This window comes from Alternaria conjuncta (genome assembly GCF_024043145.1).
Source record: "Alternaria conjuncta strain BMP 0040 chromosome Unknown scaffold_5, whole genome shotgun sequence".
NCBI classification, from domain to species: Eukaryota; Fungi; Ascomycota; class Dothideomycetes; order Pleosporales; family Pleosporaceae; genus Alternaria; species Alternaria conjuncta.
The window spans coordinates 1,576,901-1,604,616 of NW_026250094.1; the positions used below are offsets into that span (position 1 = coordinate 1,576,901).

At 52.3% G+C, this 27,716-nt stretch overlaps 11 protein-coding genes across 11 annotated transcripts; 5 read left to right on the top strand and 6 right to left on the bottom strand.

The window, feature by feature from the left end:
* Positions 1-292: 292 nt before the first annotated feature.
* On the bottom strand, positions 293-1,560 carry J4E85_004170 (uncharacterized protein; the record flags this gene model as incomplete). The annotated part of the gene is made up of 3 exons (XM_051468431.1): positions 293-982; positions 1,036-1,081; positions 1,130-1,560. 3 exons carry the CDS (start codon positions 1,558-1,560, stop codon positions 293-295), a joined length of 1,167 nt encoding a protein of 388 aa, XP_051328023.1.
* A 4,073-nt stretch (positions 1,561-5,633) lies between these two features.
* Positions 5,634-6,362, top strand: J4E85_004171 (uncharacterized protein; the record flags this gene model as incomplete). The annotated part of the gene is made up of 2 exons (XM_051468432.1): positions 5,634-5,656; positions 5,702-6,362. The coding sequence occupies 2 exons, from the start codon at positions 5,634-5,636 to the stop codon at positions 6,360-6,362; spliced, it is 684 nt and encodes a 227-aa protein (XP_051328024.1).
* Positions 6,363-6,446: 84 nt separating this feature from the next.
* Positions 6,447-7,619, bottom strand: J4E85_004172 (uncharacterized protein; the record flags this gene model as incomplete). Its single annotated transcript, XM_051468433.1, has 1 exon — positions 6,447-7,619. The coding sequence occupies one exon, from the start codon at positions 7,617-7,619 to the stop codon at positions 6,447-6,449; it is 1,173 nt and encodes a 390-aa protein (XP_051328025.1).
* A 1,246-nt stretch (positions 7,620-8,865) lies between these two features.
* Positions 8,866-10,679, top strand: J4E85_004173 (uncharacterized protein; the record flags this gene model as incomplete). Its single annotated transcript, XM_051468434.1, has 3 exons — positions 8,866-9,364; positions 9,423-10,130; positions 10,210-10,679. The coding sequence occupies 3 exons, from the start codon at positions 8,866-8,868 to the stop codon at positions 10,677-10,679; spliced, it is 1,677 nt and encodes a 558-aa protein (XP_051328026.1).
* A 76-nt stretch (positions 10,680-10,755) lies between these two features.
* J4E85_004174 (uncharacterized protein) lies at positions 10,756-11,430 on the bottom strand (the record flags this gene model as incomplete). The annotated part of the gene is made up of 2 exons (XM_051468435.1): positions 10,756-11,184; positions 11,245-11,430. The coding sequence occupies 2 exons, from the start codon at positions 11,428-11,430 to the stop codon at positions 10,756-10,758; spliced, it is 615 nt and encodes a 204-aa protein (XP_051328027.1).
* A 2,758-nt stretch (positions 11,431-14,188) lies between these two features.
* On the bottom strand, positions 14,189-15,052 carry J4E85_004175 (uncharacterized protein; the record flags this gene model as incomplete). The annotated part of the gene is made up of 1 exon (XM_051468436.1): positions 14,189-15,052. The coding sequence occupies one exon, from the start codon at positions 15,050-15,052 to the stop codon at positions 14,189-14,191; it is 864 nt and encodes a 287-aa protein (XP_051328028.1).
* A 1,342-nt stretch (positions 15,053-16,394) lies between these two features.
* J4E85_004176 (uncharacterized protein) lies at positions 16,395-17,302 on the top strand (the record flags this gene model as incomplete). The annotated part of the gene is made up of 4 exons (XM_051468437.1): positions 16,395-16,569; positions 16,672-16,749; positions 16,804-17,094; positions 17,157-17,302. 4 exons carry the CDS (start codon positions 16,395-16,397, stop codon positions 17,300-17,302), a joined length of 690 nt encoding a protein of 229 aa, XP_051328029.1.
* A 141-nt stretch (positions 17,303-17,443) lies between these two features.
* On the bottom strand, positions 17,444-18,307 carry J4E85_004177 (uncharacterized protein; the record flags this gene model as incomplete). Its single annotated transcript, XM_051468438.1, has 1 exon — positions 17,444-18,307. One exon carries the CDS (start codon positions 18,305-18,307, stop codon positions 17,444-17,446), a length of 864 nt encoding a protein of 287 aa, XP_051328030.1.
* Positions 18,308-19,456: 1,149 nt separating this feature from the next.
* On the bottom strand, positions 19,457-20,758 carry J4E85_004178 (uncharacterized protein; the record flags this gene model as incomplete). Its single annotated transcript, XM_051468439.1, has 1 exon — positions 19,457-20,758. The coding sequence occupies one exon, from the start codon at positions 20,756-20,758 to the stop codon at positions 19,457-19,459; it is 1,302 nt and encodes a 433-aa protein (XP_051328031.1).
* A 1,146-nt stretch (positions 20,759-21,904) lies between these two features.
* J4E85_004179 (uncharacterized protein) lies at positions 21,905-23,715 on the top strand (the record flags this gene model as incomplete). The annotated part of the gene is made up of 2 exons (XM_051468440.1): positions 21,905-22,357; positions 22,558-23,715. The coding sequence occupies 2 exons, from the start codon at positions 21,905-21,907 to the stop codon at positions 23,713-23,715; spliced, it is 1,611 nt and encodes a 536-aa protein (XP_051328032.1).
* Positions 23,716-26,182: 2,467 nt separating this feature from the next.
* Positions 26,183-27,502, top strand: J4E85_004180 (uncharacterized protein; the record flags this gene model as incomplete). The annotated part of the gene is made up of 2 exons (XM_051468441.1): positions 26,183-27,308; positions 27,453-27,502. The coding sequence occupies 2 exons, from the start codon at positions 26,183-26,185 to the stop codon at positions 27,500-27,502; spliced, it is 1,176 nt and encodes a 391-aa protein (XP_051328033.1).
* Between the last annotated feature and the right edge of the window lie 214 nt (positions 27,503-27,716).

Genomic DNA, 27,716 nt, shown 5'->3' on the forward strand with positions numbered 1-27,716 from the left:
CCGCAGCTGTGGTGTTCCGTGGCAGGTGGCACGGCCCGATCGGCTAGTAACGCGAGCATGTCCGAGAACGAGAAGATGTTCCGAAGGCACGGCGCGGTGGGGGCGCAGGGTCGTAAACGCTGTGTAAGACCGTCTGGTGGTGGGCTAGTGACCGGTGAGCAACCCCACCTCCGCTCCATGCAGTAGGCTATAGTCTGCAGCCCAGTTGTGTTCGCCGCTAGGGCTGCAGCTTCGCCACACAGTTGCCACCGCAAGATTGGGGTCCGGATGACAATTCCGCGAGACGAATGGCTCAGCTTGAGCGTATTCTTCCAAGCCTCCAACTGGATCTGCGTGTCGTCCCCGTTGTTGGACTTTGCTGTCGCGTGTTTTTGAGCGCAAGAACAGCTTTTTTCGATTCTAACTGCTTTTTGTTCTCTTTTAGTATCCCTAACTCGTCCGCACCCTCCTCGAGTATGAGTGCAATGAAGTCTGTTCGATTCTTTGCGACAGCGTGATCTAACACGGAAGCAGGTTCGGTGTCTTTGGCGTTAACGTCGGCGCCGTGCGTGATGAGAACACGAGCTATTTTGACAAAGCCACGCTGTGCTGCGAGGTGGAGGGGAGCGCGTTGGTGGTCCCCACGGATGTTCGCAAGAGTCGCAGGCTCTGGATGCTGTTCCAGCAGTAAACGGATCTCTGCAACGAGGGCAGGGTCGTCCTGGCATTGCGCCACTTTCGAGTGAAAGACTCTCCACTCTTCGCTAGGTCTCGAGATGCCGTACATTGGTCTGGGAAGAATGCTTTCGTCGTCGTCTGATTGTGTTAAAGGAGCGCTCGAAGAGGAAGACGAGACGGAGAATCGCGGGGCCGAAGTCGGATCAGACGCTCTACGGAAGTGTACTGGATCTAATACAGTGTCTGTATTCGAGAACCACCGATCAAGCGAGACGAGGTCATACTGAGCTGGTTGATCCTCTTTGCTGTCATACATTATAGGTTGCTGTATAAGCTTCAGTGCCATTTCTTGTGCTGAACGTTGAGAACTATACTTACTGGTACTGCGGTCTCGGAAACGCGGCGAATATAGGAGCTGACTTCACTAGCATCGCGTTAGAAATGTATGAGTCTGAGGAAGATCTGTACGAACAGATATGAGCAGGCTCCAGTCACAATGACAATATCTCCCAGGTATCGTCGAATGTCGTCCACCGCGAACTCAATATCCTTGGCCATTGCGTCCATTCTTCGTTTCACAGAGGCCTTGTCACGAAAGGTCTCCGCGCTTTTACTTTGAGCTCCCAAGTCCGCTATCTTCGATTTGATCTCCCTGAGACGATTGCGACATAGCGTGATCTTCTCGCGTACCAAAATCGACGGCTCGCTGGAATCATCGGGCTCAGCTTGATGATACTTCGAGTTGAGTACGCGTACAACCCCATGCACCTCTGTTATCTTTTCGAGGAGCCGGCTGACCAAAATGTCGATTTCCCGCACCGCTTCGATGTAGTCTTTGCACGCTCGGACGACGGCGAGCCCAAGCGATGCGATGGTAATTATGCTCGAAATAGTCTCGGCCATGATTACTTGGGTTCCGTGTACGGTGGCCAGGCCCACTTAAAGTGGGTCCTTAAAGGTAGTCTGGAGCCAGGTTATGGTGTTGCACAAGGATGTCGTCTGATAAGTGCAGGCGGGAGCGCAACGATGGTTACGGACGCGGCATCGGTTTCATTTGAAGAAGGCCTCTCGCCAGGCGGCTCAAAGATCAAGAAGGGGCTTAGCAGGACGCGTGCAGCCTGTTCGTGGCCAAGGACGAAGACAGGTAATGTGAGAAGCACACGTGTGAAATGAGTTGACGTAAGAGTCAAGTATGAACAGTCAAATGCGCTATGCAAGGGTTGGCATTCGTCCGATGCGTCAACGGGCCGGGGCAACTCCACATGTCTGGAGAAAGCGGAGGGCGGGGGAAGCTCGACAACCACACTATTACAGATCAAGTAGGCAACCGCTTATGTGCCGTCTTAGTAGATCCACAGCCTCCCTTACCACGCTACGTATCAACTAGCCAAGCGGGCTAACGGGACAGCTCATATGTCGGGGAATTCGTCATTCGGAAGCTCATTTCGAACGTTCGCGGTTTCGCATCATCTGGTCCAGCATCTCAGACAGAGACTCGGGAGGCAGAGCAGACGTACCGGCAATGGCGTGTCCTAGCTGGGTAATTTCAAAGCATTCTGCGAGGCAGAGGGCTGAGAGAGAACCAAGGTGTCACCAATAAATCCAAAGTCGCAGGGTGATGCAATGGCTGACCCTAATGCCGGATGCGGTTTGGTAGCACCTGACGGCATTTGGCGATGCACGCGGTTATTGGCTGAGATTCCCCAAGACCACGTTGCCTGAAAAAGGGCAGCGATGCATGCCAAAAGCAAGGGCAAGGCGGCCAATCCACTGAGAGGGGGGTGATTATCAGAACGCAGACCTAATGCTCAGCCACTCGTCTAAGATGATCTGGAGGTAATTTGGCGGTGGAGGACCCCGACAAAATATGCAGTATGCGTGATCAGGCTCGCCCTTGGGAAGGCCTGTCAGCCTTATAGGACTCAGCCCGATGCGGCAGGCAAACATATATTGTGATGCTGGGGCGCGTTGTCGCACATTGATTACGGCCCCTAAGCGACATACTCTTGCTCAAAGCGCTGGCCACTATGACTGAACCCCTTCAGCAAGCAACAGCTTTTGAAGGCACAGTAGGACACCAAACCCTTGCGACGGATCAACAGCGCTCAACAGGCGCAAGACAAAAGTATGCGCATGAGTCGATGTTAACAGAATGTAACTGACTTGGCATAGTATAGACAATCCGTTTCTGACGTTCGATGACACGATTCCCGACCTCAAGACCCAACGTACTGAGCTAGAAGAATATGTTTGGGAATTTGCTTCATTAGCCGGTCTCAAAGACCGCTATGAGTTGCTTCGATTTGGTGCTCGTCTCGCTCGAGACAAGTATGAGGCTATGAGAAAATACGCGGATGAGCTCACAGATTCGGAAAAGGAGTTGTTGGAGAAGGAAAAGGATGAGAGTACAGGCTTTTGGAAGCAGTCCAAATTTCTCCGCGCGACAATCATGACCGCAAGTCTTGCCGGTATGATCCAGGGATGGACGCAAAGCGCCAACAATGGTACTGCTTATGGCATGCCAGATGAGTTTGGCCTCTGCTATCGCAGGGGAGATACGTGTTCTTCATCCGATCTTTGGAAGTTTGGAATGCTGAACGCTATTCCGCTGCTTTCCGCAGGCCTCTTCGGTACCCTCCTTGCAGATCCGCTACAGGAGAACTTCTTAGGGAGGCGAGGTAGTGTGATGCTGTCTTGTGGCATCACAATAGCCTCGACAATCGGCGCATCACTTACGCACAATGTAGGCTCACTCGCAGCTTGCCGAGCTATCAACGGAATAGCTCTGGGTGCAAAAGCGTCGATAGGTCAGGGCAAACTCTCGCTCATGCTTGCATCGATGGATCTAACACCTTGTAGTTCCAATATATGCGGCTGAGATATCACCGGAGCATATACGTGGCGCTGTTTTGGCGAATTGGCAGCTTGCTGATGCAGCCGGTACGTCTCCTCCCTATTATAAGGTACAGCCGTTAATCCAATAGGTATTTTTCTCGGGTTTCTGGCTAATTTGTTGGTCGTTATTTACGTGGAAAATTCGAGATCCGCGTGGCGCATTCTTACGAACACAGTACTCATTCCCACGGTGCCGTTGTTGGTGATGATATACTTAATGCCGGAATCGCCGCGATATTTGATGAAACATGGAAAGTACCCCAAAGCCCTCGAAGCCTTCGAACAGGTCCAAACCACCCGGTTGCTAGCAAGTCGCGATTTCATGTATGCGCATGCTCAGCTGGATTTCGAAAGTCGACTTTTGAAAGGAGAGACAAACGAGCTTGGCACCCTGGCCGATCGCGTAGATATCAGCGCGCCGAGCTTGTCTGGAGAGCCATATCCACCACCATCAAATCGTATACGGTTCGAAAGACCTTCTCCACAGAGCGCGGTATCGCCAGGTCGATCCACCCAAGATCCCTACGTCGGGGCAAGGAATGCAGGCACAACAACGATACCGAGCAACGACCAACACCAAAGCAGGCCGCAACCCGAGCAGGGTGAGACGAGAAACATCGAGCTTGCGACCTTGAACAGGACGTGGAGTGATATTTCAAGCCTAGGCTTCGACTTTGGAGTCAAGCGAACGAAGAAGAATAATCCGTACTCCTACAACATCGGTGTCAACGGTTACTATAAGCGTCTGAGGGAGTTATGGTCCAATAAGCGGTGTCGACGAGCCTTATTGTGCGCTTCCGTGTCCATGATCACCCAGACCCTGACAGGCGTTAATACCATCGCTTTCCTAGGCACGATAGTTTGGCCCAGCGCCGAGAGAGACAGTGATCGAACAGCCGAGATAGACAGTGATCGTACATCCGCAACAAACAGTGATCGTACATCCGCGATAATAGGTCTGGCCTTTGGAGCAGCGAATTACATGTTCGGGCTTCCTGCTTATTGGTCTTCGGATCGATTGGGACGTTCCGTCATGCTTTTGCTCGGCCTGCCAAACATGGCATGGTCAATCCTAGTCTTTGCCTTCCTCTTCAGAATCACCGACACGTCCGTCCAGATACCATTGGTCAGCATCTTCGCGGTCATCTTCGTTGCCTTTTATGCCCCGACAGCCGGTACGTCTCCGTTCTCGATCGCAGCAGAGGTATTTCCTCTCGTATCGAGGGAGGCTGGCATGGCTGTTTCCGTCGCGGTCAACCTTCTGGGTGCTGGCGTATTGGTACTAGTCTTCCCATTCCTGCAGGACAGCATTCGGCCGACAGCTGCATTCTCTATCTTCGCAGGTTTGAATATGGTGGCGTTTGTGCTGGTGTATTTGTTTGTTCCGGAGACGAGAATGCGGACTCTCGAAGAGCTGCAGTATACGTTCGATTTACCAACGGGATGGCATGTCGCGTATCGAGTGGGGTACATACGACAGCATGTCTGGGCGAATTGGTGGAAATACTTGACGCGCAAGGAGGTTCAGCCGCCGGTTCCGTTCTACGAATGGGCACGAGTGACGTATAGAGAGACGGAAGGTGCCAGCTGAGTTGTGTGTGGAGGTCAGCGTGGACATGTTTGGCGGAGGCGGAGATGGAGGTTTGAGCGCGACTGGACGCGATCCCCTTCCGCCAAGTAAATGACGTATCGAGGCTAGCGCGAAAGACCCCTACCACCAAGTGCACGCCTACATCTGAGCATTGAGTAAAGGAATATGTGTAACCAAACAGCGCCGTGTATCACAATAATAATCCGCAACCACGTGGGCTTCGAACCATATTTGCTCGTTGAATATTCCAACTCGTAGGGCTGTTCAAACTCGGTGTTTGTATCACCACATAACGTTGAAGCTGCGCTGAGCGCCAGTCCAGCGTTTGTCGGGCTGTCTCTCTCACCCATCGCGTCTTAACCCTAAGAGTCACGGTCCTGGGCTAGCGTCAATGAAATCAAACGCGGCGTACGCAACAAGATCTCTCATCTACCTTCCTAACCCAATCTAATAACAAAAGTGTGATATGACGTCACCTGAAGCAATCGCGATGACGGTCCCGTTGGAGGCGATGTAAGTCACCAAAATCGAATCCCGTATCATACTAATAAGATGTAGCACCTTTCGCAACCAGACCGAGTCACCTCTACTTCGACTTCCTGGGGAGCTGCGCAATCGTATCTACGAGTTGGTTGTTGGCGGAAACATCATCTTCGTATCAGGTTCGCTCCAGCGACCGGAGAAAGCATTGGTCGATCTCATGACCCCTGGAGTGGCCCAAAAGAGTACCTGGACATTTGTTTCGGGTATTTTTACCATCGGTCTTGCATGTCGTCAGCTACACCGAGAAACAGCTCTCACCCAGTACACAAAGAACGTCTTCCACTTCGACGACATGCAATCTGGTCGAGCTTTCGTGAACGGTCTCACTAGTACACAGCGAGCGCTACTCACGTCTATATCCGTCAACGTCGTGGATTACTTCAGCGCAGATCCCTCATGGGACCTTATGTTAAGTATGTGGAGCTCCGTGGTAGACACCGACATCGACATGTTCTTGCCCGAGCTAGAGATTGTCTATATCAGTGCACAGGACCGGACAGGCTCTTTTCGGGCGAATGAGGAAGAGGTACTTCACACAGTTGGGCGAAAGCTGAAGATCGGTACATCACGCAAGGAAGGTGTCTCGCTTATGATCCTTGATGTGTTCCGAGGAATGGAGAACAAAGACCAAGCAAAGACGATCAAACTGAGTTGGAACGGTGAGGCGTTCGTCTGATTGGTGTTTCTCTTCTGGTCCGACACGGCGAGATCCAGTCGCTGCAGATAGGGTATGCATTACAGATGGTCATCGGTTCTTCTCCTACATATGAAGTGCCCTCGAGATAGCCAGGCTGACAATGGGATAACTCATCATTCGATCATGAGAACCATGCTTGATAATCTGTTCTCTGATGATCCCACGCTTCCCTTTCCATTCCACTTCCCATCCACCAGCACCTAGAGGCGTCTTCTCCTTCGACTTGACCTTCTCTAGCTCTTCGAAGGTAATGGGATAGGATGTATCAAACATTGCGTTAACAGCGTGCCAGAAGAGGACATCTGAGTGACTCCATGGGATATCGTAGTCATCTTCGGCGTGTATTAACGTGATGTCATAGTTTCGCTGCTTGCCGTTGACCTTGATACTGTCCAGCCGGTGAATAAGTGCTGCAAGTTTCTCCTTGGATGGAAATTTGGTGATGATAAATCGGTTCAGCAGGTTCATAAGCGGTGGAAATATTGCGAGAGGGGAGAGCAGCGGGAGGGTGCGAGCAACCTTGTACGTCCTTGTAAGCGACTCAACATCGGCGAATGGGGCGACTAAGACGACTCCCGCTAGAACAACAGGAGTAGGCTGTGAAGCCAAGTGATGAGTGAGCGATAACGCTACGGCAGTACCCATGGATTGGGCAAAGACCACAATCCTCTCTGGTGGTATACCCGCAGTATCCGTTACGAACTTGAGCAAGGTAAGCGCATCAGTAAGAAGACCCGATTCCGAAGGCCACCCAGTACTGGTACCGAAGCCACGATAGTCGATAGCCAGGACATGGACGTTGGTCGATGTCGCGCTCATCGCCCTGTAACTTTGGGGCCGCCACCCAGATCCCAGTGTGCCTGCTGCACCATGCAGATAGATGACTACTTGCGCAGTGGGATCTTTCAGCAAGTGGAAGGAGATTCGGTCTTCGACTTTCTCGCAGAGTCCGACTGGCTCCTCACGGAGTTGGGGTTGATGTTGGCGGTATGTCTCCAGTGGCAGAACGTGCCAAGCATGTAGAGTCTCACCATCTGGCGTCTTGAGATGGAAGGGTGTGACTTGGTTGCGCAGAAAGCCCCATTGCTCGGGTACGTTGATATCCTGATTCCAGGTTCGGGTTACTCGGTGCAGGAAGATGACGTGGTCCTGTAGAGTCGGGATCGTGAGTAGCAAGACGAAGCCGAGATAGAACCCGATGAGGCCAATGAAAATTGAGAGAAGAAGCGTAAGCATGCTGGTGGCTATATACCTGGCCTATCTCAAGCTTGAATAGTCCAGTCGCGACCAGGACGATTTGAGATTTACAGTAGCGCTAACCGATGTGGGGTAAGTGGAGCATGACGAAGAACGCCACATATTTGTGTACGGTTCTCCATGTGATATACAATTCTCGGATGCTAGAAAGTTCACAATGTTGGTGTTGAGGACGCGTTGCAATAACGCGTAATTGTCGTGATTTAGGGGATGACCAATCGGGCCTAGCTCAGGGTCGTTGCATGTGCCGAGGTTCAGGCCAAGCACAAACCCCCAAACGCGTCAAATCCACACTCCTTCCTCCATCCCACTCCAAGATACGTTGAAAATGGAAGCGCCATACTATGCTCTGATCGCGACAGCTTTCTGATACCTGCCATGCTATCTAACTCATGCCAAGACTGATATAAGATAAGCGGCATGTGTGGACAAACTCTCACGGACGCGCTGCGAATGGCTGGTATGGCAGTATCACTTCAGACATCGCTAACGACCTCGCAGCTCCGGCGCGTAATCCCATCCAAGCACAATCGTCTACGATATCAGTTTGACTCTAGACTCGGTCCACGCAACGCTAGCACATCCAATCATATCGCACACGGCCTGTAGGCTGACTTCCAGGAAGAGGAAGGCACCACTGATGGCGACTCTGGCGACTGGACCGATCCCGAAACCGGTAGCAGCGTAGAAGATGATGACAGCATATGCGAAAATGTTTCCTAATTCGTCATGGGCCCTGGTAATACGGTGAATCAGGAAGTTCGACATTGAAGGAAGATATATCTTCGGTGCTTATACAGTATGCACGGTCGCAGCACGCATGTATCAAGCTTTTACGGGAACCGATATGCGTCCCTTACCGATGAGGATGTTATGCGCATGCTCAAGCCGAGAGCGTGGAACGTCATTTGAGCTGACCTCCCTACTTTGCTGCTTTTATTCTCGCAGTCTACGAATGTCCTCACTATTCACTACTCTTTACGTAGCTGAATCGGCCCTCAAACTAATTGAGTATATCTAATATGGATGAGTTGCGAGGGAAAATGTGTGAGCAGCCACATGATCGGTGACCGTATTCCAAAAAAAGACTAGGCTGATGGTTGCTGACCACACCTGTGGAAGTGGCTTTACTATGTCGCTTTGAGTGTATATATGGACATTTGCATCGGCCAGCGATGGAAGGTGCGATTTCCAACCCCAAGTTCGAGATATAGCCACGGTCGACATGGGCAACTCTGCACCGAACATGCAGCTGCCAGACGCAGCGACCATCCTCCAGTCCGTTAACGCTACGATAGATCATACAGCCTCTCTGTTCCCTACTTCTGGATATCAAGTCTTCCAGTCCGTACTTCGCACCCTCCTCATACTTCTGTTTCTCTTTGTTACATACCATTGCTTTCACTATTTCACATGCGAACTTCCGCCGTTTGGCTCCGGTCTCAAAGCTCTCCCGGGCCCGCGCTCAACACTCCCTTACTTAGGTCGCGTTCACGATGTCGACCGCATGCAGGCTTGGACCTCAATGCACAAGTTCAGCAAGCAGTATGGCGGGCTGTTCGCATGTACACTTGGGGGCGAAACGCACATCTGGGTCGCAAGAGAAGATGTTGCGCAAGACTTGATGGTCAAGAATGCTGAGCTGAGTTCGGCGAGGGCAGATATTGGGTCTTTCCCAGGGGTGACACAGGACTTTTTGTACTTGCCTCTGCTCGGGTACACAGGTATGTCTGCCATTACCAAGACTCTGATATGAGTTTGTCACTGACGTCCGACTTACAGATCACTTCCACCGTCAAAAACGATTCGCAAACGCAATGATGACCCGCGCAGCTAAGAACCAATACTACGGTCACATCCAGCTTGAGATGAAGCGCTTCATGCACGAGCTCTCCCGAAAGCCAGAAGACTTCTTCACTCTCACCCATCTCTTCTGCGCTAGAATCAGCTCTCGCCTCGCGTATGGCACCGCCGATCGTTCAATAGAGCACATGATCAACGCCGGCGCCTTCATCTCCCAACTTGGCCCTTCTGGGCCCATACCTAATCTCATGCCGTTCCTAAGATACTTCCCTGAGTGGATGGCGCCGGGTCAGCGCGGAGTGCGAGAACGTCGAGAAAAGGAAGCAGCGCTGTGGAAGGACGCATTCGATCTGGCAAAAGCATCCAAAGATAAGGCAATTTACACCACCGCAAGCTTGGCTACCAAAGCTATTGGCTCCGATACCGACCTTCTCTTCGCTGACGAGGAGGAGGCCAAGGCTGCAGTTGGCATGCTCTGCACTGTCGCGATCTATACTATTGGCGGACCGGCGACGCTATTCGTCATGGCTATGATTTTGCATCCGGAATGGCAAGACAAAGTGCGTCAGCAGATTGATAAGGTAGTTGGAAAGGATGAGATGGTGGACTTTAAGCATAGTCCGCAGTTGCCAATTTTGAGGGCAGCTATCAAGGAATGTGTGAGATGGAAGAGTACTGTTCCACTCGGTAAGTTCCTTCTTTCCTCTTTATCCTAGATTCCGATCTGTCCCAAAATCCATACAGCATGAAGCTGACCAGTCATCAGGCGTCCCTCGCCTACTCTCGAAGAACTACACCCACTCCGGCTACCACTTCCCCCGCGGCGCCGTCGTCCACGTCCTCGACATCGCCATGTCTCAAAACCCCACCACCTACTCCTCTTCCCCTCCCTCCGTCTACGACCCCTCCCGCTGGCTCGACCCTTCGTCCCCCAATTTTAAGTCTCCACTGACCGAACACCCACGCTTGAAGGGCCATCATATCTTTGGGAGGGGCAAGAGAGTGTGTCCCGGCCAAGACCTTGCGGAAGCGGAGTTATTGGTCTTTTGTGGGAATTTGGTCAAGAATTTCGAGCTTGGGAAGAAAGAAGGAATAGATATTGGGCCGGACCAATGGACACCACATGTCATCGGGGGACCGTTGCCGTTCCCCTGCGAGATCAAGGCGAGAGATGGTGAGAGGGCAGGAGCGGTTGGGAAGTGGTGGGAAGATGTCAAAGGGCAGATGGAGGGGTGAAGAGGTTTTTGGTGTTGGAAGCGGATACGCGTGCTGTTCTTTCGATATACCATACAATCTTACCATACCCCATGATTCAACCAGTGACAATGCCCCACGTTAACCAAGTGTCAATCGTCTTCTTTCTCTCCAGCAGCGTCTCCTCTTCGCTCTCATGGTCGCATGCTGCAACTCCTCTCCTCTCCTTTGATTCTGCTGTCTCCCTTAGTAGGGTGCTGCCACCATCACTCGAAAGCTCATATGAACGAAACTCCGCGTTCGACCATCCGGTGGCTAGTGATAGATGATCAGCAATCGTCAAAATGATGCAGCGATCCAGAGACTGCAAACCTTGTGCGCTCAACGAGCCCTTCCAGTCATCGGTCAGGAAGTGTAGGAAGCAGCCATGCGAGACCACAACAATGTTGTTCTCCGGTCTGTCTCGAAGCCACTGCCGAGCGCTTTCGGCTCTAACGAGAAGTGAAGCACTCGTGAGTGATGCGTCAGTCTGCCATACTTGGTAAGCCTACCCAGTACTGATACTTTTTGGAATGCTGGGTCAAGATTTGATGGTCCATCTGCGTACTTTCACTTGCCAGCCCTCTTCTACGAGGCCGAGATCCGCTACGGTGTTCTCAAACTCTTTCTGAAGAACTTTGACATCGCTGCCAGTGTCGCAAGGCAGATTGCTCGCTTCTTGCAACGAGGGTAAGGCGAGGACCTGGACGCCCCGGGCCACTTCTGGCTCGAATCCTAATAACGCGGTGTGCATTGTTCGTCGTAGCGGTGAGGTGACCACGAGATCAACTTCGGCGTGGTACGCAAACGTTGCTGCAAGTTCGTGACATTGGCGCTCGCCATACGGTGTGAGCGATGGATCTGGAACGTTGTGGTTGCTGTAGGACAGATTGTGGACACCTTGCGCGTGCCTGACACAATAGATAATACGCGCCACTATGCGCAGGACAGTCGAATCAGTTTTTGCGCAATGTTGTTTTAATGGCGCGCACTCACTCGCACACCAAAACTGCGTGGTAGCAGAATTAACGAGACGGACTGAGCGGAAGATGCCCTGGTGGTGCGCAGCTGCCTGATCGGTGGGCGAGTGTGCAGCGGGGCTGTGCCGTCCACCTCTTAATATCTCAGCCGCACTGCGCGCCTACTTAAGCACTTTCCTTTATCTCGAGTCCACCTGAGAATACTGCCTTTATATCTTGGTGCGAATAGCTGTGCAAATGGAGGTTTCTGAGCCCCCTGCCAAACGTCGCAAAATCACACCGAGTGCAGGTCACAGGCCAGTAACCAGAGCCAGCCTTGCACGCGCCCAACGAGATCTACGCGCCTACGCTTATCGAGCCCTCAAGCAAAAAGACGAGATACGCATCTTCAAAGTCGAGAAGATTGGGCCGAATAAGTGGCAGTACGGCATCGAACATACAACATTGCCAAATGCACCACCCTTCGAAACCGTTTCGTATGTCTGGGGTCCGGATACGCGCCAAAACATCATACGTTTGCGGGCTGGCCGGACGATACGCGTCAACGACAACCTCGCCAAAGCCTTGCGTTACCTCTCGGCGGAATGCATGACTGGCTATCTATGGATCGATCAGATCAACATCAATCAGTCTAGCACGCACGAGCGCAACCATCAGGTCAAAATGATGGGTGATATCTACAAGAAGGGTGAAAGAGTCATAGCTTGGCTGGGTATGGGACTAGAACCAAGCCAGGAAGTACTCGCTCTCATTGAGGTAGCGCAATCCTCGCTTGAACTGCGAGAGAGTTCTTCCCTTATCAAAGAAAAGGTTGAAAGTGAACTTTCCAAGTTGTGCCTCAAAGACTTCTTGACAGTTCTTCGACTTTTCGAAAGCGAGTGGTTTTCCCGCGCATGGGTTTTTCAGGAGATTGTGCTGTCAAAGCACGCGACTTTCCTGTTTGGACATCTTGTCGTGCCGTTTTTAGCACTTGTGTGGATATCCAGAATATCTGCTACCTCTCGGATACTTACCGGTACACACTATTGTCAGATCAAGTCTTTTGACCCGATCAAGGATTCAACTCAACCAATACCCAACCTTGAAATGCTGTCGACGCATAGCTACCGCATCCTGTCCGTAATGCATCACAGCTGGCATGCTGTATCTAATCGTCTTCCCGATTCAGATATGCCTTTCACCTGGAAGCTTTCGAGACTCAGCCCAATTCTGCAGACAACAGACATGAAAGACTCTGTGTACGCATTCCTCGGTTTACAGAGACCAGTCTGGCATAACCCACACTGCCTCATTCAGGCCGATTACAATTTGTCTTATGAGAAGACCCTCATCAACGCTGCGCTAACCATCATTCGGAGCACGCATTCCTTGGATATCTTATCCTATTGCAAACGAGAGAGTGAATTGTCTCAATCCAAACGTTTGCCATCTTGGGTTCCCGAATGGAAAGCACCGATCTCAGCACCACTTCTTGTGCGGGATGAGTCTTCAGTATACTGTTCCTCACTATTCTCCCATCAACCACAAGATTCTGATCAGTTACACGTGAGAGGCCTGTGTCTTGATACCATAAGCACATGTTTTGCGCCCGAACATCGGTTTCGGGCCACTACTTGGTTTGAGGAAAATCTCGAAGAATACCTTGCGCTCGATGAACGGAGGGATCTTGTACAGAGATACACAATTTGCCCCCGTGAGCGTCTTTTGGACGTGCTCTTGACTCGATGCTACCGCCCTGATATTGATTTCAAGGACTACCATGGCACTTCGAACGACTACAGCACTGTGGAACTCTTGAAAGAATACGACGCATATAGAGACACTCATGACGAGACACAGGAGGTGAAAGAGAGCAAGAATATGTGTGCATTACGTTATCTTACATATTCTCTTGATAACAGGCAGCTCTTCTTGACGAAAGGTGGGCACTTAGGCCACGTTCAAGAACCATCTGAAGGCGACATGATATGTACTCTCAAAGGATTCCGACATCTTATCGTATTAAGACCTAGTGGAAATAACCGTTTCACTGTGGTGGGAACTTGTCATGTAGAAGATAAACTTGAGGAAATGTGTAAACTGATCATGTCAAACACCGGTTACTACGATATGTCATTTTGGGAAAAGCATGAGGGGGAAGAGTACATCTTAGTGTAATGCTGTAAGTTAAGACCAACTATGGCCAGGTTCAATACACCTCATATTTCTGCGAATATACCATCACGCCGCACTGCATCATTTTGATGGGTAAACACGGAAACGTACCCTCCAAAAACCTCATTTCAGTAAAAGACTGATCACCAAAATGCCTACTTTAACGTTGTGCCATCTAATTGGCATAATCTCATCTCATGATAGGCTGTGAACCTGTTTAACTTTCCCTTTTACGGAATGCGAAGGGGTTTCACCGCACGAGCTAACAAAGGGTTCCAAGTTATCAAGTCTATTACTTTATAAATATTACATTAATCCCAGTCCACCCATTTCGTGGAATCTATCATTCCCATCTCATCAATCGTACGTCAAAACCATCTAGTAGTAAGTGTAAACAGGCGAGGCAGGAAGAGTACCAAAGTCACCGGAGCCGAAAGGGCTGCTGGGCGAAACCTTTCCGCCATTGACATCAGAAACACCGAACCAAGCAAGCTCACTGCACTTGCTGACGGTGATAACAGCGAACGCAGGTGCGGGCTGCGCAGCGTATCCCCAAGAGACGGTCAAGTCAGTACCGCATGACTGGTTGGACCAGCTCTCGGTGGCAGCGTTGGAACCCGGCATGCGGACAACAGTGCAGTGCTCAGTCTTGCCATCCGCGGTGAAGTCGAAGTTGTAGTCGCAACCCGAGTTTCCGTCGATGCAGTAACGGCTCAGGTTCGAGACGGTCCATGTCTTGCCCTCAACGGGCTTGGGGCTGGAGTTTGGTGTTCCGGTTACCGCAGGGCAAGGGGCAGCAGTTGGTGTAGGGACAGCGGCTGGCTGAGATCCAGCAGATGGCGTAGGGCATGAGCCTGGGTGGGCAGGGTTGCAGCCTCCGGGAATGCCAGAGATGGATGAGAAAGTGGCAGCCGGAGCGGACGTTGGTGTAGGGCACGATCCGGGGTGAGCTGGGTTGCAGCCACCGGGGATGCCGGAGATAGATGAGAAGGCCGCCGCTGAAGTGGCTGTTGAGGTCGTCTTTGGGAGGAGGGCGATTTGGGATGAGCACCATTCGCGGATGCGCGCGGCGTCCTCACCGTAGCAAGCGGTCCGGTCGCATGAGCAGATGACTTCAGCAGTTCCTGCGGCGACGCACGAGTCGTAGGCGATTGTGCATTTGTCCTCGCGCATGCGGAGAGTGGGAGATGCTGATGCAGCGGATGCTAAGATCAACGCGATGGCGGCAGATTTGGCGAGCATGTTGGCGAGAATGTCTTTTGGGTCTTGAGTGAAGTGGAAATGTATAGTGTGTGTTGAGGAGATGCTGGTAGTTGTTGTTGGCTGTTGATGGATGATGAGGATGCAAACAACTGGAGATGCGATGGCTGGACTATATATTCTTCAAGTACATGGCCACCACGATGTCATCCTAACTGTCGGTAGTAATAGAGTGTGATCGGATATACGGAGGAGGAACAGCTGATCACGTCCTTGCTTAGCCCTGGTGCCATGTTGTGGCTCTCGTGAGGCTCCCGGAGAGGCGAGAGACGCCTCATTGGCTCGCGAGCGGGACTTCTACGACGTTCGGCTCTTGTTGCGCCGCAATACGAGGCTCAGTCGCATGATATGACGATATTGCGCTTAACACGAGCGACGTTTCCTGGTTCCAGGGTCGTTTTCGATAATTCGGATGCATCCCGGCGAGGCTTGATGGGCAGCTAACGACTAGTCGCTCCATTATTAGCAGCCAACTTTGGAATAGCACCTGTCAATCGAGCTTGACGAAGCTTGAAAGGTGATCGCTTCGGCTGTCATCCGAGCAGCGGTGACAAAATAGGACCAAATTGCAAGGTAAACCTATATTTCATGTCACTTTTGGGATGCACGTACTGCCTACTCGAGTAGTCCCATATGCCGAATACGATGAGGCCGGAAGATTTGTGAGTTTGTGACGTGATTTTCGGCTAGCCGATCGTCTCCGTGAAAACAAATCCCCGCGTCCGGACACTCCGCTTCCGACCATCACAAACAGCGCTTCGTTGTTGTCGCATTCCTCGGTGGCCGCGATTTGGAACGTGCTGGAGGGCGAGGCTGAGCTGGCACAGTCGGTGTGTGCTAGTAGTAGTTCAGATCCTAGTCGCCAGAGGCAAGTTCTGCTAAAGCTTTGCGCGACAATGGCATCGAGCCTCGTGCCCTTTCATCTTTGGTTGACATCTCATCGCAACTTCTCGTCTCTGTCTTTCCTGCTATAGTGGATGAACTCAAAGTTCGTGAAACGGGCTGCGAGCAAACCGTCGGCAACATGGAATTCAAAGCATGTATTGTAGACAAGGCGTGATATTTTAACAAGGAGTCGTTCCGTTTCGCAACGACGTGATATGGTGAAAAACATCGAGAGCTCCTGCCGGACAGCCTCACACTCAGGGCAGTCGCGCTATGTCGCATCGATACTGGCGTCACTCTTAGCGCAACGCCATGCCGCTCCCGTCACCCGCAATCGTCATCACCAAGACAAAGGGATGACCATAGACGGCAAACAACGCGCTGCCAACCGCCACAGAAACTCGAGATAGACCCACCATTATATGCAAAGTCATACAGAATGGCTACCGCTGCTCCCGAATCCGCCGACGTGACTGGCGCACGTAAACTGCCCACAGCCGAGGAGCTGTCGGAAGCGCTCAAAGTTGATGTATACGATCGCGAAGGCAAGACAAAGACGTTGGGTGAACTAGTCAAAGGCCAGAGGACTGTATTGGTGTTCACTCGGCATTTCTGTGAGTTCTGTTCAATCGCAGGGTTCATGTGCTACCCTCGCATCATCTCGATCAGAAGAATAGTGGTAGACCAGGATGCATGAAGGATTCTAACATCGACAGGGTGTTTGAACTGCCAAGCATACGTCCGCTGCATTAGCGAATCTATACCACCCTCAAACCTCCCTTCCAATACGCAGAGTAAGCATGAACTGTGTGGAGTCATTATACAATCATCTAACAAATAGTGTCCAGTTCTCATCGTAGGATGTGGCTCCTATCAACCCATCGACACCTATGCTGCAAACTCTTCTTCCAAATACCCCATCTACACTGATCCAAGCCTTCAGCTGCACAAACTCTTCCAGTTCAAGTCCAACCTAGCTGAGGGCAAAGCTGGTGACGAACAGCGAGATTACATGCGCAACGCGGGTAGCACCATGTCCAGAATCTTCGGCGGCATCAAGGGCGCGTTGGGAAATCTGCAGCATGTGAACTCTGTGGGACCAAAGGCACTGAACGGTGGTGAGGTGGTTCTATCGGCTGGTAAGTAATCATATGCCAGCCATTCTTTTCGCGGTCGCACTGCTAACGAAAGGCATTTGTAGATGGCGAATGCGAGTACATGTACCGCATGCAGAACACGGTTGATCACACCAACATCTCAGAGCTGGCGAAGCTGGTTGGAGCTGAGTATACCCCAGTGATCGGCAACGAGGGCAAAGAGCAGACTGGCAATGGCCCAGCGTCATAGTTCTCTATAGTCCACATCTGCGCGGCGTACAGAAATTGCTTTAGTTGAAATATCACAAAGTCCAACACGTTTTCTAATCATCTGATGCGTTCGCGAGGATCGTTCTACCGGACGAATTTGTTGACCTCTTGGGTAAGCTAACTATCCACGTAGCGCAGCTAAGGTCTCTTCAGTGTTCTTGGGCGTGATCCATCCATGATCGAATCGATCCTTCGCATCGAAATATTCGAGTCTCATTTTATCCTCCTCGATTAGCCATTCCAAAGCCTCAAGCGGGGTTTCACCCGCATCGTTCCTCGCATTACGCAATTCAGGCCAGCGAGCTACCATACAAGCTGCACTTTGGTACATCCCACTGAGAGCAACAATGTGCAGGAGATTGCCACCTGAGGAGTGTAGGACAACCCCAGAGATCTCCTCCGCGCTCATCTCACTGTATTTAGTATCCAGGTTTTCGCGGAACAAGTGGTCTGGAGATGCAAGGGCGTCGACGACAATGTTCATGAAGTCCTCGGTACCTTTGGATGGCTGTAAAGGCGCAGGATCGAAATCATCTACTACGGGTAGGCGATGGCACGGATGACTGGCGTCGCTCGACAAGGCGAAGAATTTCGTGTTGCCCACACGTCGGAAGCCGAGATCGCGAAATCTCTGTTCTTGGTCATCGTGAAAGGTGCAAGGAGTCGACCCCTTTGCAGTGCTTTCCCATGAATTGACAAACGCATATACAGGTTCCTTGAAATGATCTGAGAATCCTTCCAGTACCTTTCGCATGATGCGTGCGCTCCCACCGTGGCATCGAGCGGCATGATTTGTCGTGGTACCGTTGAGTAGAAGGAGAAGACCAGTGTCTAGCTCCGAGCCCCAGATGCCAGACCCCTTCTTGACGATGTGCTCTTTGTATTCCTCTCTCAAGTGACCGTGGCGATTGAATAGCTTGAAAGCGAGTTCTTTGATCGGGCCCGGGGTGGCGAAATGATTCATCTGGCGACAAAAGTCGGACATTTGAGTGCGGTCGATGAGAAACCCAGGCTGGAGATCGAAGTCAACGCTCGTTGGCCCGTTGCGAATGAACTTTAACCAATCTTCTACTCCTAGAAATGGTGTTAGCGAGTGCTTGTATCCATGTTTGGTGTTGTGATTTGTGGTAGAAGCTCGTAAATTACGGGAAAATACCAACACCAAATCGTCAACAACGATTTGAACGAAACATTCAAAAATCCCAGTTTCGTGTAGTACTGCAGTTCTATTCCATTCAACACGATTGTAGATGTGTTATACTCATTGATGCAGCCCCTACACTTCGCTCCCCGCGTTTCTACATGTTGTGGCTGCTCCACGTCGTCGCTGCAAAGGTTGAAAGAGCGAACTTACCGATGACATCGTATCCAGCGCAGGACGTAACTTGATGAGAAGCGGAGTAGATTTGAGACATTTCGCACAATCAGCTTCGTCAGATAGTGAAATATTGAGGTGTTCAGATGGTGTGGGTGGGCAAAAAGTTGGAGTGAAGGAGTAGGGTGAAGAAAGAGGCAGCGACGGGAGAAGAAGCAGGTAAACCCTTATCGACCCCGCACAAATGAGCTTAACTAACAGCGTCTAGATCCATATTGCGACGTGTCAATCTCGGCACTTCTGCGCGCTCAGTCAGGCCATGAGTGACGCTTCAGCGGCACGGCGTCAAGCAAGATTAGACCTGGAGTCGGTCCACACAAAACTCCGGCACACCAAGATGTGATCGACTGTTCTTTGGAACCTTTCTTAGCCCACGAAAGCGTGCGTTGACGAGCAAGCTATCACTTCCACTTCCCGGTTCACCACCAACGAGCAGCCAAGACTGACCAATCACCAAAACCCCAGCCCCAATAAGTGCACAGCTAGTATGTAAGTCGACTTTACTTCTCAACCAATTCGAACAGTAGTACATTCCAGTATGCATGACTTGGTTTCCATTATGCCAAATGACTTTCACCCATGCGTCCCGGACAAGTGGTTTGATGGAAGACATGATGAGATCTCAACAAGTGTGCACATCACAAGAACAAGTAAAAGCTGTGTTGAGTTCATTGAAACAAAATACATTGACAAATTCATGGGTATATCTCTATCTAACATATCAGTAGTCTATAGGAAATCATTACTCAAGTCCCGCATCTATATCTCCAGCCCGCCAGCAAACGGATCTCTCGCATCACTCCTCATCTTCGCAACCTCTTCGTGCTCCCTCCTTAGCGCCCTCCAATCAAACTTCTCAAACGCAAAACTCCATGTCTTCTCTGCCACACTCAACATCCACTTGCTCATCGGGCCAACATCGTCACCGTGAAAGCTCTTCCTTCCCACATGTTGGACCAGACTGGGTGTGACTGCATATCTCAGCTCGTTGCGTTCGTTTGCAAAGTCCTCGGTTATGACGTCCATGTATCCTAGATGGCGTTCTTTGAAGTATTCGACGAGTTCGCCGGCTTTGACGTTGGGGAAGACGAAGGCTTGACTGCAGCAAGCGAAGCGCGGCATCTCGTGGACGCCGACGGCCATGGGCTGGACGGTGATGCGGCCGAGGCCGAAGTATATGAGGATGAGAAGGGCGAGTGTGGTGTACATGGCGAAGAAAGTGCGGCGGGTCATGAGGGCGAGGGTGAGTTTAGTGGTGGGTTGTGCGAAGCGGAGGAAGAGGATGACGACCGTGGGTACGAGGGCCACGTAGACTGAGTTCTTCAAGTACGTCTTCCACTCCTCGGCGTTCCAGCCGAGAAACTCTTCCGTGTAGAAGAGGCGTAGGTAGAGGAAGTCGGGTTTCGCGCGCTGCAAGGCGGCTTGTTGCTCGGCTTCGTGGATGGCGCCGAGGGTACGGTGGTACCAGCCGTCCATGGCTACGGTGTCGTCTTCGAAAAGAGCAACATAGGGTGTATATTGTTCCGTACATTTGTTCAACAGGTATTGGTAGTCGAACAAACCCTTCTCGATATAGTTGTTTCGTGCCTCCATTATCCGAATGTACTGCATGCGGTCGTAGCCGTATCCGTAGGTCAATACCTCGTCGGCAAGACCAGATAGCCACTCCTCGTTGTACGCAGGGTGTGCCCCGGGGTTCGAGTGGGGTATGAAGACGATAAGGTATATCTCCTGTCGCTCTTCAGGCGTAAGTCCTTCAAGTAGCGAGCCCACAGCATCCGGCAGATACTGAGCACCGTCGCGCTGGTATGAAGATATGCCCACACATAGTTTCCGCTGCTTCTCGGGGCCGGCCTTGGTTACGTTTGCGGGGTTGTAGGACTCGACGAAGGACTCGGCCTGCTGGCGTCTGACGGCGGAATAGCGGGGGGCATAGCCTTTGCGTGGGTTGAAGAAGATGGAGGTAGGATCGCGTGCGGATATCGAGTTGATGGTGTAGAAGAAGCTAACAGCGACGAAGACGGCGATGCCTATGACCAGGCGGGAAGGCGAGAAATGCATAATGTGCGACTAGACTGTAAACGAGAGTGAAAATGCTCCAAGGGTATTATCGCATCGCTAATCGAAGGGTGGAAGTGGAAACGAAAGCAACGCCGGAAGGCAGGTCATGTCATCGTCAGTGGCAGCGTCGTGGTTGACAAACAAGAAAAGGTGGAGGGAGAAAAAAAGATAGGAGCGACGACGCGCGCTCAAGATGAGGCGGGCTTGAGCGGCCTGAGCTGAGCTCCACCAAAACGGCGGATCTTGCCTTACGAGGATCTGCCGTAGCTGACCAGTGACCAGTAACCAGTAACCAGGAAGATAAAATTAGCAGACCAGCATGCGCGTGGGTCGGTGCTTGGTACTCAGGGCGATGACGGGGCGCGCAAGATTGCCATGCCTGTAGTCGCGATCACGAGAAATGAAGCCCATTAATGCCGGGTCAATAGGGGGAATCCGTGATCAAAAAGTATGGAAGATTCCATGCCACTCGGTGGTTTCGGCGGTATCAGCGAATGAGGCCGTGAGCGACAACCACGATGTCAGCTCAGGCTCTTCGTTTGTGAGGATAGGAGAAGGAGAGAGTTAAAAGGGTGAGGAACGACGGTCTGGACAGAGCTATGTGCTTCCCGCGTGTTTAGCGTGACTGTTGACAGTGACAGCGACTTGACAGACGGTTGCAACTCCGCCTCCCCCGTGCCAATTTGGACAAGTTTCCAAGGTTGGCTACACCTTGCGGTTGGTTTTGCAATTATTACGATTAGATTGCCGAGGGCCTATATGATCGCTCGGTTCCTTCCCACCACCTAGCATACGGGACGAACGTTCCTTCCGACAGTTAACGGGTCAAAATCAATAGTCGCTCCAACACGTGCGCAGGCGTGTTGGCGCGCGCCACAGCCGAAGTGGCGCGATGACGAGCCCGGAACATGGCCGCATCTGATGCCATCTGCGCATGCATCGCATTGAGTCACCATCCCATCGTCGCTGCTTTATCAACATTCTTGCAGGGCTTGTCGCACTCAGCCCTTTCTTTGATCCAGTCATAGCTGTTTGACTCACCTGCCTTGATCCCCGCTTACCCTGGAGTCACTCATATAGCGTACCAGTACCAGCACCAGGCAGCTTCCGGCTCCACGCGCAGCAGCAGCAACCGTCGCCGGTGCCATGCCCAAGAAGCACACGCCCTCGTACACAACAGCAAAACCATCTTACGTCCACCCTTCGCTACAGAGCTCACGCTCCCCCGCATCCTCGTCCTCGTCATCTGAACCCCAAACCGTCAACCAGCGCATCCAGCAGCTGCGTCGCGAACAAGCTCCGAGAGCAACACCCGAACAGCGCGATGAGCTCACTTCGGTAGTAAGCAGTCGTACCGTCCCGCCAGAGCTGCGGCGCATCCTGCACATACCCGAAGTTAATGCTCCCAAACCAAAGGCGAATACACGCACGCGGAGGGTCATGGGTGGTGTGAGACCCCCACCAGGCCCCGCGGCGCCTTCAAGCTGGTTGCAGACGAGTCGGCATGCGCCAGCGTACATGAGGAAGAAGAAGAGCGACGTAGAGAAGGGCGCCGTGAGGTTTGCCACGCTGGCTAGGGTCACAAACGAGGAACTGAAGGTACGATGCTCCCCAGCGCGTCACCTCAATCGATGGGGAAATTGAACACCGTGGAGTCTACATTGGCGCAGAAGAATCCAGTCTTGACGGTCTAGCGTCAACGTAGGCTCCTGGGTGTTCGGTTTCTTCGTCGTGGGAGGCGGCGTGCTAGCACATCTGGTCTTCCAGGCTTAACAATTCAGGCTTCTTACTCATGACAGCGCCTACCACCGCCGCGAAGCCTCGTCCACCAATGTCTCCGGACACTTGCGCAACATTGGGAGGAGCTTTCCGAGTACGAACAGCACTACATTCCATCGCTACCGATATCGCTAAAAGAAGCGCTACTGAGCTATCTCACACTATATGGGCAGGGAGGTTTGAGCTTCAAGTCGCTCAAGATCCTGTTCCAGGATGAAGAGGGCACCGGTACAGCGGGTTGGGATGAAGTGCAATTCCTCGACCTCAGCGGACTCTTGAGCGAACGCTTCAAGATCACCGATCTTGGAAAATGCGTCAAGCGTCCCGTTTCCAGTGCTATAACCACTGTAGACCTCGCTTCGCTCCGCGTAACGGACGACGTCGCCGACTCCTGGGAAGAGGAAATACAAGAAAGTCCAGCAGCACCCTTGGTACCAGCAATGAAGCTGCAAACTCCCTACTTCAGCAACCTGAGCCGGCTTTCCCTTGCGAAACCTGGCCAATGGGCTTCATGGCCCGACTTACTTCGTATCTCGCCCAACCTCAACAAGATCACACACCTTTCGCTCGCGCACTGGCCACGGCCTTCGATGACACCGAACGCGAATACTACTTCCATGATATCAAAACACACGAGCGTATCACTAGGCGGATCGCACTTCTACTCCGACCTCGACGACGACTGGCACGAAGCCACCAACATCCTCCGCCGCTTCTCAAAAGACACATACTCGCTACAATGGCTCGACCTAGAAGGCTGCAACTGGCTCAAAGCCCTCACATCGCACCCCGGTCGCACCCCAACAGACATAAACGGAAACACAGAAGAATGGAGCACGCAGAACGGCATCCCAGGCCCAGATTGGAATGATGCCTGGCGCCGCATAACATACATCAACTTTTTCCAAGGCTGGATCCCAAGCGATAATCAGAGTCTGCAGAATATGCCCGCGGGTATCGTGCCTGTGCAATTACTCCGCTGGCTTAGAGACAACAGGGACAAAGAAGCCTGGCGTTTGAACCCAAACGAGACGGGCCATGCGGTGGCGGAGTGGGTGAACAGAGAGAAAGTGGCCAGACTGGTTGGCATGGAAATACAAGGCGTGCGCAAACGAGGAGAAGGAGCCTGGTGTCGGATTGACTTTGGATGGGGAGGCTCCGATGAGAAAGCTGTTTGAGCACCTCGGTCACGGGAAATGTCAAACACCTGGAGCCAACATTGACGTTAGGTCATCTACTTCCATTAGTTCGAAGCAGTAACCCATGGAAAAACCCAACGCGTCGATTCTCCTGAACCCCTTTACCCATCATCGAAATGTTTGTTGAGAAACTACTGTACGATACTTCTCGTATCTCTAAGATGAGGCTAATGAAAACCGTAAATCCACTTTTTGTACTACCCAACTCGCTAACGCAGGTACGTTAGGTAGGGATCTAGATGGGTACGTGCAGCGGTGTAAGCATAGCGCTACTCGATAAGACTTATTGCTTGGTGAGATTATAATACACAATGGTGATGTTGGAGTGAGCGATACGAAGATTGCAGCTGGGGAGTGCTGGTAAAGATAGTCCTGCACAGCCAGTGATGCTATTGATAGTTTGGGTGGAGTGGACGGTGGATCATTGTACCGATACGGATCTGAATATGGATACTAATCTTCGCATTCTATGTGAGGCCTTAAGATCGCCCATCTATATGTAAAGTCAGTCTATATGTAGCAAGACAAACACATCATTCACCAGCATTGCTAGTCTGGAATTTGACGTTGCGAAGCGCAATACATTATAATTTCAGGCACGGTTAGCTCCCAGACGTTGTGTTTTGCTTCTCCCGCCTCAGAAACCGTCAGCCCTGCACGGCATCAACGGCAGTGGTGCGCGCGGCTGTTTGCTTTTCCAACCTGAGCGCGGGTGTGCCTAGCCGAGAAACGGGTGCGTTTCGGTTGAAGGTTGTTCCCGGCGGCGGGTATCTGAAACTATGACACGCGAGACTGTAACGTTTTGCGCTGACAAGAGTTGGACGTGAAGAAGCTGACGCGTACGGGTAGCGAGTGACCGAAGATGGATTTGGGGTGTGAAGAGTAATCGTGGGGTTTGTGTAGAAGACTAAGGGTCGGAGGTTTAGTGGCATTGACGCTCTTGCAAAGCAACATACTTTATGTTGTTACTTTTGCGCAGCCGTTATTCCAGGGATCCCGCTGGATCACCATGGAGTATTGTCGTCATGCCTCGGTGCAAGCCTCTGCGATCGAGAGTGAATCGTAGAGCCGTCGGACCGTTGTTCATGAGAGGAAGGCGTGTTAGTTTGTAAGATAGACGATGACAAGCGATCTGTATAGTATAGATATCGCGGGGTACTGTCACATCGACATGCTATTCGAGGATCTTGCAGCAACCTCGTATACGCAACGGTCTTGTCGCTCAATATGAAACATAGCCGTGTCTTGTAGGACGGCAGCTGCCCTTCTCGCTCTGCATCTGATCTCAAGTCGGAAGAATTGCAATACTCGGATCAATGGCGGGGCATTGCTAGTACACCAAGCCGCGCGGGCGGGGAGGGCGGATCAAAGATAGAGTGTCGATGACGTTGCGATGGATGAGGAAGCTGCGGCTTCGTCGTCGCGATAAGACGCCGTTCGAGACTTCCACCAGTAAGCGTGGCATGTGCAGAAGCGTGCTGTAGTCGACGAGCTTAGGCAGATAGGTCCCAGAGCAACCGGCAGCGCAGTGCTGCAGCTGCAGCTGTCTGGAAGCTGAGAGGCCAGCCAACGATGTTGGAGCGGCAGCAGCTGGGCACAATGACGCGGGAGGGCTACGCTCCAATAGGTAGGACGCGGCGTTTCACCTAGCTCCTTCCGAGCCTGGAGCCAACGCGCGTCAACGCGACAATGAATCGAAGACGGGCCAGAGTGAAGCGTTGGGGGAATAATGGGTGTAACCATGGTAGACCTCAAAGAGGCGTTCATCGCCGTTGCCATGCATTCCCGTCGTCGCAGCCAAGCTGGACGTGGGGATTCGAGGCTGACGAGGTGCGAAGAGGTATACCTGTCATTCCCAGGCTCTCCACCCGGCATGCACGAGAGGCGTGGGAAGTGCGTGAGAGATCGTCCCAGCGTCGTAATTCAACCAGGGTTGTTCCTACAGGCGACTCGGTGCGCCAACTGATTTGGAACAAGCTTTGCCGCGATGTTGAGTCGGCCATGGAACATTCGCCGGCGACAGGCACGCTAGTCTCTTAGCGCGCCTGCGAACGTGAAACTCGCAGACCCCCTGCTTGGCTTTGGCCCTTTGGAGGTTCTTTCAAAAAGCCCGTGGTATCGCCGCCGCCGCCCATGCTCTCAGTAGCCTCTACGCCTTTCACCGTTCTCCATGTCGTTCGTTCTTCCCTCGTGTCCGTGAATTGCGCGTTCCACCTCTCATTTCCTTCTCACGACCGCAACCACTAGCCCTTTCACCCGCCAGGTCACGACTGCCCGAAGCAGCGAGCCGGCTTTCCCTCTGTACCCCCAAACCCAGCCAGGGCGTCTGCTTTGATAGTATATCTTCCCACCTAGGCCCTATCGAGTTCCACCTGTGCCCGCCGTTTCCACCACCGAGGACGCCCCTCCTCATTATTCGCCTGGCTCTTCAACCGCGCCCGCCACCATGCTTACCTTCAAGAAGGCCCTCGTGCTTTCCCTGGCCTGCCTAACGCTATTCTTCATCTTCAAGTCGCAGCACCACGGTAGCACAACCCCAAACTTCCGCAATGCGAAGGAAATGCCCCGGCCCACTGCCTGGGTGAACCCGGCAGACAGAGAACGCACAAAGGCCAAGGAACAGCAGTCGAAAGAGGCGCAAAAGGCGACCGAAAAGGCAGACAAGACCTTTGACACTCCCGATGCGCCCGCGCGCAAGAAGCCCAAAACCCAGGTCAGCATGGACGAGCTGAGAGAGCGCCCGCTCAAGGACCAGCTCGAGTACCAGTTCCCCTACGATGTCGACGCGAAGACACCCGCATACATTTGGCAGACGTGGAAGTACACACCGGCGCAGGGTCAGTTTGACGAGATGTTCCGCGAGCCAGAGGCCAGCTGGAGCATACACCACCCTTCTTTCGTCCACGAGGTCATCACCGACGACGTCGCAGTGCACCTGATCAGACACCTCTACTCCTCTGTCCCCGAGGTCATCGAAGCCTACAACGCCCTCCCCGTACCCGTCCTAAAAGCCGACTTCTTCCGCTACCTGATCCTTCTAGCTCGTGGCGGCATCTACTCGGATATTGACACTTCGGCACTGAAGCCCGCGTCAGACTGGATACCTTCTGATGTGCCCGCAAACAGCTACGGAATGGTCATTGGCATTGAGGCTGACCCAGATCGTCCAGACTGGGCTCAGTGGTACTCTCGGCGTGTCCAGTTCTGCCAGTGGACCATCCAGTCTAAGCCTGGCCACCCTGTTCTCGTCGATGTTGTCGCAAACATCACACAGGAGACACTTGACCGCAAGCGCGCCGGCAAACTCAGCAAGGACTACAAGGGCATAATCGAGTTCACTGGGCCCGCCGTCTGGACCGATACCATCTTCAACTACTTCAACAACCCCGACTACTTTGACATGAGCACGAGCAAGGGCAACATTACATGGGAGAACTTCACTGGCATGAAGGCGCCCAAGAAGGTCGGCGACGTCATTGTGCTGCCTATCACCAGTTTCAGCCCCGGCATTAAGACTATGGGCGCTGGCGAGGATGACGACCCAATGGCTTATGTCAAGCACAACTTTGAAGGTACGTGACAATCTTTTCTTATCGTGCCTTGTGAGTGCCGTGCTACGCTGCACGGTACCACGCGGAACGACACGTCGGGCCGCGAGCATCCTTCCATTACACCCGTCTCGAGTCCCTGGTTTCCTCAATACTAACTAGTAACAGGTACCTGGAAACCCGAGAGCGAGCGTCACATTGGCGAGACCTTCAGCTGAACGAATCACGACCACGAATCGTCTGTACCGAGCTCGCCAACTACATAATCGTATACGCATAGAGTGCATATTACACCGGGTCGGGAAAGGAATGGACGGCAGAAGGCGACGTGACGGGCCGGACAATGCCGTGTCGCGTCCGAGGCAACACATTCTCGGAGGGTTACAAGCCACCGGCTTGCGTACACGCTCAGCAGCGAGCTGCAGCTCGGGC